Raw genomic sequence first — 16,750 nt, forward strand, 5'->3', positions numbered from 1 at the left:
TATACTACTGAAAATTTATCTAAATTGAAAATAATATTTTATTTTCTGTTGTTTTCTGTTACTGTTAAAACATCAGCTGCCATACATATGCTACATTCTAAACAAAAGAATGATAAGAGAATTATTTAAAAAAAACCTTAAAAGATAAGTATCCTTTCAAACAAAACGTGACATACAATACCTGCGGGTCCTTGGTGGTTTTGGAGGGGGAGAATCTTGTTTGTCATGATCTGTGGAGCTGATCATATTTTCAGTGTTAAATTCATTCTGCCACGAGGAGAAAAAGCTTCATTAAGTTTAAAGGAAAAATAATTTTCCTTCCTCATGTTTCAGATAAACTTTTTTATTGGGCTTTTGAATTTTTAAAACAATGCTAACTTTGCTAAATAATAAAATAGGTATATCTTCTATATTTAAGAATGAAAAGCCAAATTCAGTGAGAAAAGTATATTAAAAAAAGTCCATCTCCAGTTACTAAAAAAGTCAGTCGTATACAGCAGCATTTCAACATACTTCAAATGCTCCTGCAAAGAAACAGATGTTTCAAGAAAATGAAGATCAAAGAAGATCTTTTTTTTAAGGCATCACTACCACTAGATTTGTAACATGCAGATTTTGGGGGAGGGGAAACCACAAAGTAAGTCTTATGTCCTAAACTTCTTGGAGACATATATTGCTACCTACTATTTTTAAACAGGTCCTGAAACGAACTTTAATCATTCATTGCTCCACCATCCTTCTGTCAACATAGAATGCCCACTCCATTAGGGTACACAACTCCTATATCACTGCCTAACCAAATGGACCCAAAAAAGGCAGGCAGAGCCTCTAGGGATATACTCGGTTCTTGCTGTTGACATGGACCAGTGAAGTCATTAAAAGGGATGATCTGTACTAAGCTTTAGGTTGTATTTGGGGGCTTCCCTGGGGGCTCAGAGGTTAAAGTGTCTGCCTGCATTGTGGGAGACCTGGGTTTGATCCCTGGGTCAGGAAGATCCCCTGGAGAAGGAAATGGCAACCCACTCCAGTATTCTTGCCTGGAGAATCCCATGGATGGAGGAGCCTGGTGGTCCATAGGGTCGCAAAGAGTCAGACACGACTGAGCGACTTAACTAACTAACTAGGTTGTATTTAGTTATGATTGTGAATAGAGATGTGAAATTATTATATAAAACATTGTCTTGAATTAGTTTATAGCTTCAGAAAGTACCTCATTTTTATATAGTTAGGCTGTGTTAAATCTGGGCCAGAAGACAAGAATGATTTTCACCCTTGCCTACAACTTAGATAATTTTAGAAAATAAACAACAAACATCTTTCTAGATACTATAATCAACTAAAAAGTTAGTCACTCAGTTGTGTCTGTCTCTTTGTGACCCGATGAACTGTGTCAACTAAAAACTCTCAAACTGTAGTTTGCTTTTTTAAAAAATCAAATGAACCTCTTCCATGTCCATCATGGCATCTTCTTTATATAACAGTTTCTTGCGAATGTGCTTTTTTACTAAGTATTCCCAACAAAAGGAATCAGAGACTTTAACTCTATAGCAAATTTTAGTATACCCGTCTCCTAATATCAGATGCATATGAAGTGTCTTACACATCTTACTGTGTATCTTGTTCTAATCAAAACAAGAGTTACAATATGAGATGAAAGTTTTCATCCTTCATTAGCCACCTCTAAAATTGGAGGCTTCTGTTTAGGAATATCTGCTATAGATAGGGTGATCATATAATTTATTGTCCAAATTAGGACTTGTACACCTACACAACGAATATAAACTTGTTTTGCTTCAAGTAAATCAGGACTTTTCATTACCACACTTTTAGATCCTCGACTATCACCAGAATTTAGACTCTGCATCATAAAGATTCCTCTAATATGGTAGTGATTCATTTGCTTATTATTTCTATTAAACAATCATACACCCACAATAATACTCATTAATATTTTTGTACCAAAATCTATATAAATATTCTCACTAAGTAGGTTAAATAACTGTTTCTAACCTACAAAAACACAGCGATTTGTAATAAAACATAAATAGCCTCATGTCAAGTCAGGTTTTGCTACCAAATACCAAACACACACACACACACACACACAAACACACCAACCGTACGTTTTCAGCGCATTTTCAATTTTAGAACAGCAAGCACTGGAAAGGATACAAAAATGCAAAGGACATGGCCCCTAACTTCAAGAATTATATAACCATCCAACAAAAAAGTGAAAGGGCAGTAAATCATAAAGTGGTAAAATCTGTACACTGAAGCTAGGAAATCAGAGAAAGGAAATGTTATAGATGAGAATATTAAGGATATAGTTGGGAAAATAATAAGAAGTTGAAAATATGAATGTACCATGCAGAATGGCATTAAGGGGTGGATAAGACATTGACAAGGAGAACAGAGGCACGAGGTATAGAACAGGTGGGACTGGAACAGGAAGAGAAAGTAAGGGTATTTGCAGGCAAATGACTATATGTGACAAAGGAAAGAAGGTGTCATTAAAGACTCCTTATTCTGGGTGAAAAAGTGCCATTAACAAAAAGGCACAAAAGAGGAAAAGACCTTCTAGGGGAGGTCAGATTTTGAGCATGTTGAATTTCCAATAATTAAAGGAATCAATGTGGCAATGTAGAAATGCAACTGAAGAGAGCCACTGCCCACACTGCAAGAACAAAACCTCCTACTCACTGGACTTAAGAACGGAACAATGTTCTTGGACTCCTAGTTTTTACCTACAATAATGTTTGCTGTACTTTTATATCTCCTGATCCTCTTATATATACACCTTTTGTCGCCACATTTGTCCTAATGTATACTGCTCTCTTTGGCTGCTTTTATTACCAGTTAAAACAATCACCAACTTTTGAAGTTGAAAGATATTTTAGAAATTAAAGAATCTACCAGAGATTAGGTTCTAGTGTATTGTGTGCTTCAAGCAGAGATTACTAAAATTACTTTTTTAAAAACTTCTGACCACCTTCACCCATTTCATTAAAGTTATTTTATGTATTAATATTTCCACATAACAGAACTGTATCAAGGGCCACACAAAAAAAAATTAAAACCTAATAAATACTTAAGGATGATACCACTCTTATGGCAGAAAGAGAATAACTAAAGAGCCTCTTGATGAAAGTGAGAGGAGAGTGAAAAAGTTGGCTTAAAACTCAACATTCAGAAAACCAAGATCATGGCATTCAGTCCCATTGTTTCATTGCAAATAGATGGGGAGACAGTGGAAATAGTGAGAGACTTTATTTTTTTGGGCTCCAAAATCACTGCAGCCATGAAATTAAAAGATGCTTGCTCCTTGGAAGAAAAGCTATGACCAACATAGACAGTGTATTAAAAAGCAAAGTTATTACTTTGCCAACAAAGGTCTGTCTAGTCAAGGCTATGGTTTTTCCAGTAAGTCATGTATGGATGTGAGAGTTGGGTTATAAAGAAAGCTGAGTGCTAAACAATTGATGCTTTTGAACTATGGTGTTGGAGAAGACTCTTGAGAGTCCCTTTGACTGCAAGGAGATCCAACCAGTCCATCCTAAAGGAAATCAGTCTTGAATATTCATTGGAAGGACTGATGCTGAAGCTGAAACTCCAATACTCTGGCCACCTGATGAGAAGAACCGACTCACTGGAAAGACTCTGATGCTGGGAAAGATTGAAGGCAGGAGAAGGGGACAACATAGGATGAGATGGTTGGATGGCATCACCAACTTGATGGACATGAGTTTGAGTAAACTCCGGGAGCTGGTGATGGACAGGGAGGCCTGGCGTGCTGCAGTCCATGGGGTTGCAAAGAGTTGGACATGACTGAGCGACTGAACTGAACTGAACTAAGGATGTATTGGAGAAGGAAATGGCAACCCACTCCAGTGTTCTTGCCTGGAGAATCCCAGGGACGGGGAAGCCTAGTGGGCTGCTGTCTCTGGGGTCACACAGAGTCGGACACGACTGAAGCGACTTAGCAGCAGCAGCAAGGATGTATTATCAGTTGCAGGACAAAATAAATACTAAAACAAGGTGCTTAAAAAAAAAAAGGTGTGAGGAAAAAATTCAGACTTCGATAATCACTCCTAAAATGTACAACATAAACATAACAAGGATCATAACACAAATTAACAATAATTGTTAACAACATTGTAACAAGTGTTGTTACTCAATAATCCTAAAACCGAAAATTCTGGCATCAACTGATGGTAGTATCTTTTACATACAAGAAAAAAGGCATGTGTGCACACCTTAGAGATACTTGCTTACTGAGGTATTTATATATCCCAAGTCCATGCTACTGAATCTGAAAATAAACTTTCTCTTTAGATCTCCTACTCTTGGAAGTGATTTTAGTTGTAAGTATCTCTAACAAATACTGTTTATTAAAGAGTCATATTGTTGACTAGCATTTCAAACTAAAATCTCTACAAAAATAATTCAGAACATAGAGCTTTAAGTTTTTTTTTTAATTCCTCAACTTCCATATTAAGTAGTTAGAGAAATAATAAATGGAGATTTATAATTATTTCTCAGAGCATAGGTTCAAAAACGTAAGTAATATATTTCAAATCATTTTACTCATCATACAATTCTAAGATAATTTCCCCCAATTTTTTAGATCCCACATTTCTCCGACTGGGGTTTGTGGCTTCCAACCATATATAAACATGTTTAAAAAACAGGTCATTTATATTTTAAAGTACCTAGAAAACAAGATTTCTTAAGAGGAAAACATTAAAAAATTATCTAAAATGATAAGCTATCTTATCTTCTATCCACTTGTCTTTCCAGTTTTTTATCCATTCATCCACTGAAAAATACAGTTCCAGACATTATGGTATACAACCTTTGGCAAATCTTTCTTAGAATGGATTCTATAGAAAATTATTTTTCCCTCTTGCAAAATAGGAAAACCCACCTTGTTCAATGGCAAATTCAGCAGTCACCCTGTCAGCTTTAGCAGAAGTTAAAGTTTCAAGCATGTAGTATGTGTCTCCTATATAACCAGGCAATGAGATGAGAGACTAGGACTGAAATAACTACTATTTCTATTGTATGTTATTTCACCTAATCTCATATTACGTATGATTTTTCTTGTATTCCTTAGAGATTTGTAAACCTTTGAGCTACTAGGCAGAAACTATAACAAAATTATACCTGTAATGTGGAGTTCAGGATAGTAAAAAGGAAGTTTAATTTTAGGAATAAAATCTAAAGAAAAATCAGGTAATGAGAAAAACAAAGATGAAAATAATGCGATATTTATCACATATTTTCTGGAGATAACTTAAATACAGTTAAAAGCTTGAAAAAATACAACACTGAACACTGTATTTTTTTTTCCTAGCAAAGGCAACAAAAGCAAAGTTAAGCAAGTGGGATTATATCAAACTAAAAAGCTTCTGGATAGCAAAACAAACAATCAGGAAAATGAAAAAGCGACCTACCAAATGGGAAACAATATTTGCAAACCATGTATCTGATGAGGGGTTAATACCTTAAATATTTTAAGGAGATCACATAACACTGTAGCAAAAAAAAAAAAACCCCACAAACAAGTCAATTAAAAACTGGGAGAAGATTTGAAAAGATATTTTTTCCAAAGAAGACACGAGGATGGCCAACAGGTATGTGAAAAGGTGCTCAACATCATTAATCTTAAGGAAGATGAAAATCAAAACCATACTAAGACCTCATACCTGTCAAAATGGCAATTATCAAAAAGACAAGGAAAAACAAAAGGGAACCTTTGTGTATTGTTGGTGGGAATGCAAACTGATGCAGCCATTATATAAAACAGCACAGAGGTTCCTCAAAAAATTAATAGAACTACCATATGATCCAGCAATTGTACTTCCTTCCGTATATTTATCTGAAGAAAACAAAACACTAAGTTGAAGATACACACATACACACACACACAAATGGAATATCATTTGGTCTTAAAAAAGAATGAAATCTTGCCATTTGCAACAACATGAATGGAACTTGAGGGCATTATACCAAGTGAATTAAGTCAGAGAAAAGACAAATAGCATATGATCTCATATGTGGAAAAAGAAAACAAAAAACCAAACCCAAAGATACAAAAAACAGATTGGTGCTTGATAAAGAGGTGGTGTCAGTGGTAGACCCAAAGTGAGTGAAACAGGGTCAAAGTTTGCAAATTTCCACTTGTCAGTCAGTCATGGGATATAATATACAGTTTGGTGACTATAATTAATAATACTGTATTTTATATTTGAAGGTTCCTAAGAGTAAATGGGCTTCCCAGGTGGTGCCAGTAGTAAAGTATCTGCCTGCCAGTCAGTGCAGGAGACATAAGAGACATGGGTTCAATCCCTGGGACAGAAAGATCCTCTGGAGAAGGGTATGGCAAGCCACTCCAGTATTCTTGCCTGGAGAATCCCATGGATAGAGGAGCCTGGCAGGCTACAATCCAAAGGGTCACACAGAGTCAGACACAACTAAAATGACTTAGCACAAAAGAGAATACATATTAACAGTTCTAACCACAAGAAAAAAATTCTGTTAACTATGTATGATGATGGATATTAACTAAACTTATTATAGTGATAATTTCACAATATATGCAAATGTTGAATCACAATGGTATATACACCTGAAAGTAATGTTACATGTTAATTATATCTCAACAAAAATTAATGTAAATAATTTCTATACATTAAAAATATTTTTGTTTCTAGGAATAAGGAAGTGGTATAACTCTGAAATTCAAAAACTTTAACCTTGAAATTAATATTGCATTTACAGAAAAAAACAAAAATATTTTTCAAATAAAGTTTAAAGAAGAATGTAGCCTACTTAGTTTTTGTAAATTTAAAGGAGTCTCAAGTTAGGTAAAATTATACACAGTAATATACAGACATTCTACTCTATATTATAAAATATTTGGCTATGTTGAGCACAGGCTATAACAGGCTTTAATTAAACTAAAGAGAAAACAGATGTGATAATATATGAGGCATAGTTGCACAATGATTCCTTTGTTGATGAAGGAAATGATAATGTCACATATATGAATCTTAAAAATCTGAAACTATCACATGTCTAATAAAGGAAATACACTATCCCCAAAATCCATGGGTCAATATTACTTTACACATTGAGGTAATACGCATTTGGTTAACTAATCTCTCATAACACCAAGATATTTCAAACAAATAGTCTCAGAAATTGCCAAAACCACATAAAAGGAGAAAAAAATTAAAACAAAGGTTATAAATGTTGCCAGTAATATCTTCATTTTACTTAAGTTATTGGAGCTAAATTAGTTTATCAAGTGACAGTTAACTTAGGTTGAATAATAAAGATGTAAAGAAATTTATCCAAAAAAACTCCAAAAAATAGCCCAATACCTTCAAGGATAGAATGATAATATAGAGGAAGTAAGAGGAGTACTTTTTTAAAAGGCAGAAAGAGCACTGTGAGAAAACAGTACTTTTGTCAATAAAATAGCCAATAAAATCTTTTAACACTAAAATGACAACTAAAGCCCCAAAGGGACATTATCGTGGTCTTATAATTCTACTTAATTAAAAAGTACATACAAAGTAATGACAAAACTGTATATCATGATGACCAAAAACAAAATAAAATTCATGTAGAATCAACTTAGACTTACTTTGGTTGGACGGAAGGGGAGACAAAAATGCAGTTAATTTGTTAAAAGTAATCTATACTTGAAATGATATTGAATTATATAATTTTAAAGATCTAAATTCATAAATATATTTTATTTAGAATATTATTTAACTTTTATTAGAGTCATTAAATTATTCATCACAGTAGAGATTGAACTAGGGAGAAGAAAAGGAATTAAAAAATAACAAATAAAACTAATAACAGATATTTATTATTAGATAAAACACAGGATGAAAATTAAAAAGCTAAATGTCACATCTTGGTAAAAAGTAAATTTTCTAAAATTAATATGCAAAGAACACCTACCACTCCATCAGTAATTTTCTGGGTGCCATGAATTTCATATAGTTGTAGCTGTTTTTCAAACAGTTGGGCGATAGCTCTATGAACAAGCTCATATTGCTCCTATTAAGGAGATGAAGTGATAAACAAGGGAAAAGACATTAAAAAATGAAGGCAATTATAAAAATACACTTCATAAAGTGAAACAGAAAAACATACCTTAGTTTGTACTGCAGAATGCCTCTGTGTTCTCATTTCTTGTATTAAGTTAAAAACATTAAATTCTTCTGGTATTTTCTAAAACAAAGAATTTAATACATGAACTCTGGACAACCATTCAGAAAAACAGTGTAACAGTGTTCAACTTTTCATACAGACATTATATATAGCTGGATAACTGAGAACATTTATTAAGCACTACCTATCATGTATCAGTGACTGTCTAGAGCCAAGAACTAATCTTGACTCTCAGCAGTCAAGTTAGTGAGCCAGATACGGAGACAGATAAATGTCCAGCCAACAAATGGTTGCAGTACAGTTGGAGTAAATATGCTGTGACCAACACTGATTGGTATGTGAGTGAAAAATTAAAAAAATATACACAAACATGGCAGATAGAATGTATAATCTATATTTGGGGAATAGAGAAGTTTGATGTAGATAAAACTGACTAAAAGACTGAAAGAAGGAGAACTATTCAAAAGAGAAAAGATAAGGCTACTTGGCATCAGAATACAAACATGATAGAGTTTGAATTCATTCTATAAGCTAGTGTTTTCTTGGCTGTCTCTATAAGGACCAGTTAAGACAGCTACATCTCTGGAGACTGATTGTGAATCCTACAGAATTAGTTTCTACACCTGGTATTTTAACTACTACAATAGGCAATTGTAGACATGAGCAGAAATATAGACGTGAGCAGATCTAATATTCGGGTAACTTTTGTAGCAGGGAAAATAAAAGAGTGAAAAGGGGAGAAACTGGTGGAGGTTTACTGAAGCATTCCAAAAAAAAAAAAAGAAAAGTAGAAACGGATTTGAGACATATTGCTGAGGCAGAATTATTAGAACTTGGTCATCAGCAAGAATATTTTGGAGAGATAAAAAAGATAGAAGAGTTAAAATGTGATTTCTAGGTTCACTGCTTAGGAGTCTTGACATATATCAAAATATTTTTATATCAATTCCTAACCTAAGCCTTAAGATTATATTTGTTATGTTAAACTCAGTCAAATGGGGACTATATTCAAGATACACAACCCTTCTGAAATGACAAGATGTTTGCCTGCTTGTATTCATCCAAATGCTTCCCACCCGGATTTTAATCCCTGATTTTTATGTTAAAATGTGTTATAAAGCCACTTAAATTGTGTTCATTTCATATGAGTATCAGGAAATGATTAGAATGGGGGAATACAAAAATAAAATTTAACAGCAGGCTTTTTGAAAAACTATTGAAAATTTAAATATTCCTCATGCAAAAGTACAAAATGGAAAGGGAGAGAAAAAAAAGGAAAATGAATAAAAGGAAGAAGGAAAAGAAAATAAATATTTTATTGTTCATATTTTATATAACAGATTGACATATTCTTAGAAACTATAGAGCTATGAAGAATAAAACTTCCTAATTCATAGAAAATGAATGTACTATAGAACCAGCAAATAAACCAAATCTACATATAATAAGGAGACTTATGCTTTTTAAATCTGTAACGAAGGCTATTTCTTTATATCCTCCATGGTATCAAAACCAATTTCTTGGAAACAGAAGTAGTAGCAAAAATAATAACAAGGATTATAATAAAAAACTAACAGTAAATGGAACACTCGCTACCTGCCACACACAGTAGTGATGAACTTTACCAGTTTCTTAAGAACTTACTTAATTCTTCAATTATTAACATTATGATTCGCACTTTCAAATAAATTATGGTACAATGAGATCAAGTAATTCGACCAAGATCCCACAACTAGTAATGACAGAGCCAAGAATTTTAACCTTGGCGGTCTAGCTCCAGTCAGCATTCTTAACCACTATACTATATAATGTTTCCAGTTAGACATAAATATTCACTGAATTGATTATATTTATACATAGATAAATATAAAAGGCAACAGGGGTGCAGTATTTGGAAAAGTCAATGCAGAGCGTACATGTCTAATGTAGGTATAAATTCATCCAGAACAAATGAGTGACAATATGTTTATTTTGCTGCCCAGTGTATTACTCTCAAGCTAATATGCATCATTTATACCTTTCACTGCCTTTATCTCTTACATAGCAAAGCTACTTCTAAGAAAGTAGTAACATGTGTAACAAAACATATGGTATAATTTACTGCAATTAGTTATAAGTTTAAAAATCATAAGAGATCAATTAGATATAATGCTATATAAAAATTATTCTTACCCCAGCTTTTAGTAAATTCCACGTATAATCTATGGCACAAATGGCACCTGTTCTTCCACAGCCTGCACTATGGATATAAAATTTGAAAAAACAATTTGATTTTTGTAATAAAAGAACTATAAGATAAATGTGGATGGATATGTTAATACTCAGAAGCAAAAAATCATTTAAGAAAGCTGATAAAATTCTACTTATTTAGTAAGTAAACTACAACTTAAGATGTGTGCAGGGCAAACATCCTTAACATTATGATTTATATATTGTTTTCCTTTAATTTAAGGAACTTGCAAGAGTAATACCTAGAAGCCTTCACTTTGAAAGTCTGTCTACCTTGTGAAATAGCTAACAAAACACCTTGCAGAGATAAATTTATACTATGTTCTAGATAGCTCTGGTAGAGGAAGAAATCTACATCATTTCAATCTGCAAAAGGTACAGGAAAGATGAAGATTAACAAGCCCTAGAAACTGGTTTGAACATGAGCAGTTACACTAAAGAAAGAAAGGCCACTAATGCTTTCTAATCTCCTGAAGAACAGAACCTAAAGAATGTAAAATAAAATATCAAAGTTAGTTATTTTAAAACATGACAAAAATACTTTAAAGTAACCAGTTTTCAGCTAGAGGGAGGCAAATGCACCCAAGGACTGGAAATCACTATGAGTAAAAAGATGCTACTGACATCTTTAATAATTTTAGGCAGAAAAAAATTGGGGCAGCACTTTAATATGTATTTTGAAACTTTTAGAAATATCATGTAATTTAAGAATCCATGATACAGTACATTATAAGCAATTTAGTATGGTTTTCTAAAAAGCTCTTAACAATAGACATCAATAATATTAATTTTAAACCACTGATTTATTTGTCAATTCCACACATCAAAACATTTCTAAAATTTTAGTGTTAAGAGTTTACTAGAGCTAAATGATATATATGTAAAACTTGGTGGTTAAAAGTGTGATATTACAAAGATAGAGACAACTATATCAATGAAACACTACAGTTAACATATTTTGGTTGTTCAAAAATATTAAATGATCAACTTTATTTTATTAAAAGAAAATCTTCACATCAAATTGGGTTTATGACCGATATACATTGGCTGGACAATATGAATACAACAAGAAATAATTTCAGTTAACTTGTAAAGAAGTCAAGCCAAAGCAATTTATCTTATAATTCTACAATTAAACAGACCCTTTTCTTTTTAACCAGTTAACTACTTAGACTCAACTAATCACAGATGAACTAAAGAAAAATCATTTTAATTAAGCAGGTTGCTAACTGATTCCCACGTCTACATCAGCAGGTCACCTTTCTGGTTCATAAAGAAAAAGCAGCCCTTTCACTTCACTAATACAGGCGTTACAATCCAACCAACTGGCTAAGAAAACTATCTTTGGTGCTCCATCACCACCTATGTCTTTTTTTAACTTTTTATTTTTTATATTAGAGTCAATTAACAATGAGGTGACAGTTTCAGGTGGAAAGCAGAGACTCAGCCATCCATTCTTCCCCAAACTCCCCTCCCATCCATGCTGCCACATAACATGGAGCAGAGTTCCCTGTGCTATAGAGTAGGCCCCTGTTGGCTATCCATTTTAAATATAACTCCACTAATATCTTTTAACTATTGGATTAACCTGAGTTAATTAACCTCTGAGTCCAAAAAATTTCATTTACTTTTTATAACAAATGTGAATACAGGTATAAGTCACTTAAAAAGTAAATTGCTATTTTATGAAATAAGTACTATGATTTTAAGTCTTTTGGAAGGATCTTATGTAAAATAATAAATTAAGAGAAGGAAAACTGCCTCAGGATTCAAATCGTTTTTACTACTTAGAAACCCATATAATGACCAATCTAATGAAATTCCAAACTTATGTTTCAAAATGCTGTACATTATCCACATTATAATGCCATCTATACTGAAAAATATTTAATTAAATATTTAGAAAATTCTTTTGTACCTGCAATGAATACAAATAGGCACATCTTCATGTTCCTGGTATTTCCTCATTAAGCTTATCATGTCCAGAATAGAATCAAATGATGAAGGAACATCATGGTCTGGCCAGTTCACATAATGAAACTGATATAGCCTACGAGATTCCTTCAAGAATAACAGAAATTCAATCATATGAAAATACAGTTACAAGTTTTAAACCAGACAGAAAAGCTGCACATCTCACTTTGCTGCCATTTCTAAGATATGTATGTCATATTCAGCACTTTGTTAAAAAAAAAAAATGATAGCCTAAGGAGTCTGAGTGAACTCTGGGAGTTGGTGATGGACAGGGAGGCCTGGCGTGCTGCGATTCATGGGGTCGCAAAGAGTCGGACACGACTGAGCAACTGATCTGATCTGATCTGATCTGATTCTTAGAAACTGTCTCTAAATGGAAAATACTTACATTTTGAAATTCAAGTAAGAGTGTCCTAATGAAGTAGTCTGTTCTTGCTTGTTCAGCTTCCTAAATAAAGAGAAACACTTGTGAGTCAGTGAGAACATTAAAACAAAAATATTTACATGCCAAAACAATAATTTCTTACAATATGAAATTACCTTTAAAATTCTAGGTATGTCTAATAATTATAAAAACAACCATTCTAAAAATCATCAATTTGGTTATTTAAGTTTTATTTAGAAGTTTTTTAAACAGAAGTGTCTGTCAACCAATTACTTAGCTAGGAGTGGATCATCCAACAAAATACTTGCAAGGTGACAACCATCACCAGAATCATGTAACAGAAATAACACCTACAAACAAAACGTCACTCCTAAATACTACAAACTCCTTCAATCATTTTGTCTATTAACCTTGATTTTTCTCGGCCTAACACTCAAACTCTGAGTTAAATGGATGCCAAATGGGTAAGGAAAAGGATGCATTCAGAAAATCCCAAATTATTATTTTGGTTGTTGACAACATAGTCACTTTAAAAGTTTCTTACTGTTATTTGTCAATGTATTAGAATGAAGCCTCTTCATCAATTTGTCACTAAGTAAACTATTATTTTTGCCTTTTTTAACTAAAACTACAGATAGATGAGGACACCAATTGTCAAGAGCAACAGATATGCTACTTTATTAATTAAAAAAAAATCAACATTATTCCGGCTTTAATGTTATAAACCATAATAATTTATTTTGAACTTTTTAAATAACATTAGGGGGAAAGTATGTTTTTAAAACACAGAATAAATGAAAACACTGGTCCAAGATAACATTTGCTCACCTATAAAAGGTGAGATAAATATTTTTGACTTTGTAGGCCGTAAAGTCTCTGTTGTGCTATGATAGGCAAATATGTAAATTAGTGGGCAAGGCTGTACACCAATAAAACTTCACTCACAAAACAGGCAGTGGGCTAGACTGATCCATGGATAGTGCTGATAGATGTGGCTGTAAGCAGCAACATGCTTCTGAGCTGCTAGCCAGGCCCTCACCCCTCCCCAACACTCTACCCTCTTTCCCATCCCCAAATCGAGAGAGCTTCTAATACTCTCAGTCTTAAACACTATGATTGCCAAGTCGAGTCAAATCACTTACTATGGTTATTTTCACTACCTTGCTTTCTATTCATACATTTGATTTGTGTTTTACAACAGTGATAACAAATCCTGAGTTCTCTGAGACAATCATATGACATACAAATTACTTCCATTTTGAAATCCTGAAAGAAAAATTCTGCTTCAGCAATCCCATCACTGACAAATCAAACCAGCTCTTATTGATCAAATCAAACTTTTTATTAACAGGACTTTTAAAAATTACTCATTAGTGCAATTGAAAAACCAATCCTCAAATCAATTCATCTTTTCCCAAATTTCAAACTATTTCCTACTTTTCTCTACTGATTATGATAAATTGTTTACTATTCCTGATCCCTGCCTGTTAAAAAATTTTGTTTTGTTGTTGACCATTAATCACTACATGCTGTCACCTAAACTGTGACATTCATTGCAGTTAGTACATTTAAATTTACAAATTTTCAACATAACCACATTGCACAGAACTAGGTTTCCTGAACTGTCCAGGTATTTAATACTGTAGAATACTCTCTAAACTGGGGGTGGGGGTGGGGGTGGTGGGTAGGGGTGGGGTTAGGTAGTGTTCCATCACAGAAGTACAATATGGTTATATACTGTTTTTTACTCATTGCAAATAATATGAAATGCAGTAGGATTTTAATTTTTTTAAATATTTAATCCACAGTTAATTCTAACCAGGACTTTAGAGAATTGACTATACATTAAATGCAGGCTGTTATGAGTTAAAGTTAAGATTCTAACAATCACACTGCATTATAAAGGAGACTGTGGAACATAGTTTGAGTCCTTATCTTAATCAACCTAGAAAGCACTAAATTCCTGGTAGCATCAGAGGAATTCAGAAGTCCTAAATACAAATAAGTCATAAAATTAAGGACTTCTTGAATACAGCAATGACGAGTAAGATCACAGAAATTATATTTCATTTAACCATGGAAAACAAAATAAAAAACAGTTTTGAGATGGGTAATGCAATGGTCAATTTTATGTGTCAATTTGGCTTGGCCACGGTGTGCTCTGATTCTCAGTCACGTTATTCTTCGTATTCCTGTGAGGGAGTTTTGGGGTGAAATGAACATTTAAATCAGTAGATTTTGAGTAGAGTGGTTGGCCCTCATCCAATCAGTTAACCCGTGAATAGAACGAAAGGATCAGACTCCTCCAAGTAAGAAAGAATTCTCCAGGAGACTGCTTTCAGCACTGGCTCTTCGTGATTCTACAGCTGACTGTCTTTGGACTGGAGCTGAAATATTAGTTTGTCTCAGCCTTCCCACCTTCAGACTAGAATTGCAGTACTGGCTCTTGGTCTCCAGGCTGTGGGTCTTCAGCCTGAAACCAAAGCATCAGCTCCTCCTGGATCTACAGCTTGCCCACCCTGACTGCAGATTTTGGACTCGCCAGCTTCCATAGTCATGTGAGTCAATTCTGACAAATCTCTTTTCTGTATATACACATTCTACTGCTTCTGTTTCTCTGGAAAACCCTGAATTAATATGGGGAAATTATTTTAAGTGATTATAAAAAGACACCATCATGTGTAATCCAAAGCAAAGTGTTGGTTCTATTCTAAAGCTCACTATTTCTTTTTCCCCTCATTGTTTTTATTTTTTAATTAATCTTCTCAGATTTGTGCTTTGTTAGTTTTAGGACTTGAATTTAATTCGTTTCCAAAGCTCATCAAATAGGTATCTACTTTAAGTGTCATGTCAAGTTTTCTGCCATAAAGGGTCAATCTCTGCTTTTAGGATGGAGGTTCTCAAACCTATCTTTGTATATAATTATAAGGGGAGAATAACATGGTTATGAAAGATTAACACCATAAACTATGCTTCAGCATCAAGGATCTTTCCCATTAGTTGAATAAGAGCATAGTTATTTGTTTATTCTTAGATATGTAACACTTATAATCAACTTACATGCAAAGACTATGACAGAATTAACATAATAAGGAAATTATACATTTAAGAAAAGTCATTCCTAAAATTCCTTAGTTTATATGCACTATGCAACACAATATTGTAAAACAATTATACTCAAATTTTAAAAAGCAGTATAAAACAAGCATTATTAATATTTGTTTATTATAATTAAGTATAGATTCACATGAAAACACTGAGTGTTTGGCTTATATAACCCATAAGATTCAACACAATTATAAGTTAACTACTCATCAGTCTGACCTACCCACTGCCTGATTAAATAATGTTTATGAAAACAGGTACTTACACAAGAAATTTTAAATGGTGCAAATGTTATAGGGTCTTCTCCAAACAAAGGCCAATACCGTTCACATTTTTTCTGTTGTCCAAAAAAAGGTTAGTAAATAACTGATAATTTGTTTTATTTGAACTTTTACAAATATTTTGTGTTCCACTTGTTCTTCATTCCCAGAAAACAAACTGCCATCAGTAGGCAGGGACTAAGAGCTTAGATTTATCCAACTCTTTAAAGGTGGGCTACTAATTGCTCTTCAAGATTAGTAATAGTAACTTTATTAACCTAAGTGTATAAGCTGTTCATTTCAACCTGCTTGTTATACAGACTCCAAAAATCCTCCTCTAGAAAACAAAAATTGCTTTTTTTTTTTTAAATGCCTAGCACAAGGAGGTAAATTTAGTGTAAGAAGTTGCTCAATTTAGTGTAAGAAACTTAGCATATAAGTTTTAATGGTTCTAAAATGACAATATCTATAATAGCTAGTTGAATTCTCATTAAGTATAAAATCTGTGGCATAGTGGAAACAGCACTCCACTCGGTATAAGAAAATGTTACAGGTAGCAATTTTACCATTTGTTTACATTTAGTTCCTTTACCTATAACAACAGGGA

General features: G+C 33.2%; 1 protein-coding gene across 1 annotated transcript in view; it reads right to left on the bottom strand.

The window, feature by feature from the left end:
* Window positions 1-16,750, bottom strand: part of PTPN12 (protein tyrosine phosphatase non-receptor type 12) — an 87,844-nt gene that overhangs the window by 14,199 nt on the left and 56,895 nt on the right. Inside the window, exons 6-12 of the mRNA XM_055590152.1 lie at window positions 16,149-16,220; window positions 12,782-12,841; window positions 12,338-12,480; window positions 10,363-10,429; window positions 8,173-8,250; window positions 7,978-8,076; window positions 182-267 (exon numbers count right to left, since the gene is read on the bottom strand). Of these exons, the coding sequence (XP_055446127.1) occupies window positions 182-267; window positions 7,978-8,076; window positions 8,173-8,250; window positions 10,363-10,429; window positions 12,338-12,480; window positions 12,782-12,841; window positions 16,149-16,220 (605 nt within the window). The remainder of the gene's footprint in view (window positions 1-181; window positions 268-7,977; window positions 8,077-8,172; window positions 8,251-10,362; window positions 10,430-12,337; window positions 12,481-12,781; window positions 12,842-16,148; window positions 16,221-16,750) is intronic.

The sequence above is a fragment of the Bubalus kerabau genome, chromosome 8 (genome assembly GCF_029407905.1).
Source record: "Bubalus kerabau isolate K-KA32 ecotype Philippines breed swamp buffalo chromosome 8, PCC_UOA_SB_1v2, whole genome shotgun sequence".
NCBI lineage: Eukaryota > Metazoa > Chordata > Mammalia > Artiodactyla > Bovidae > Bubalus > Bubalus kerabau.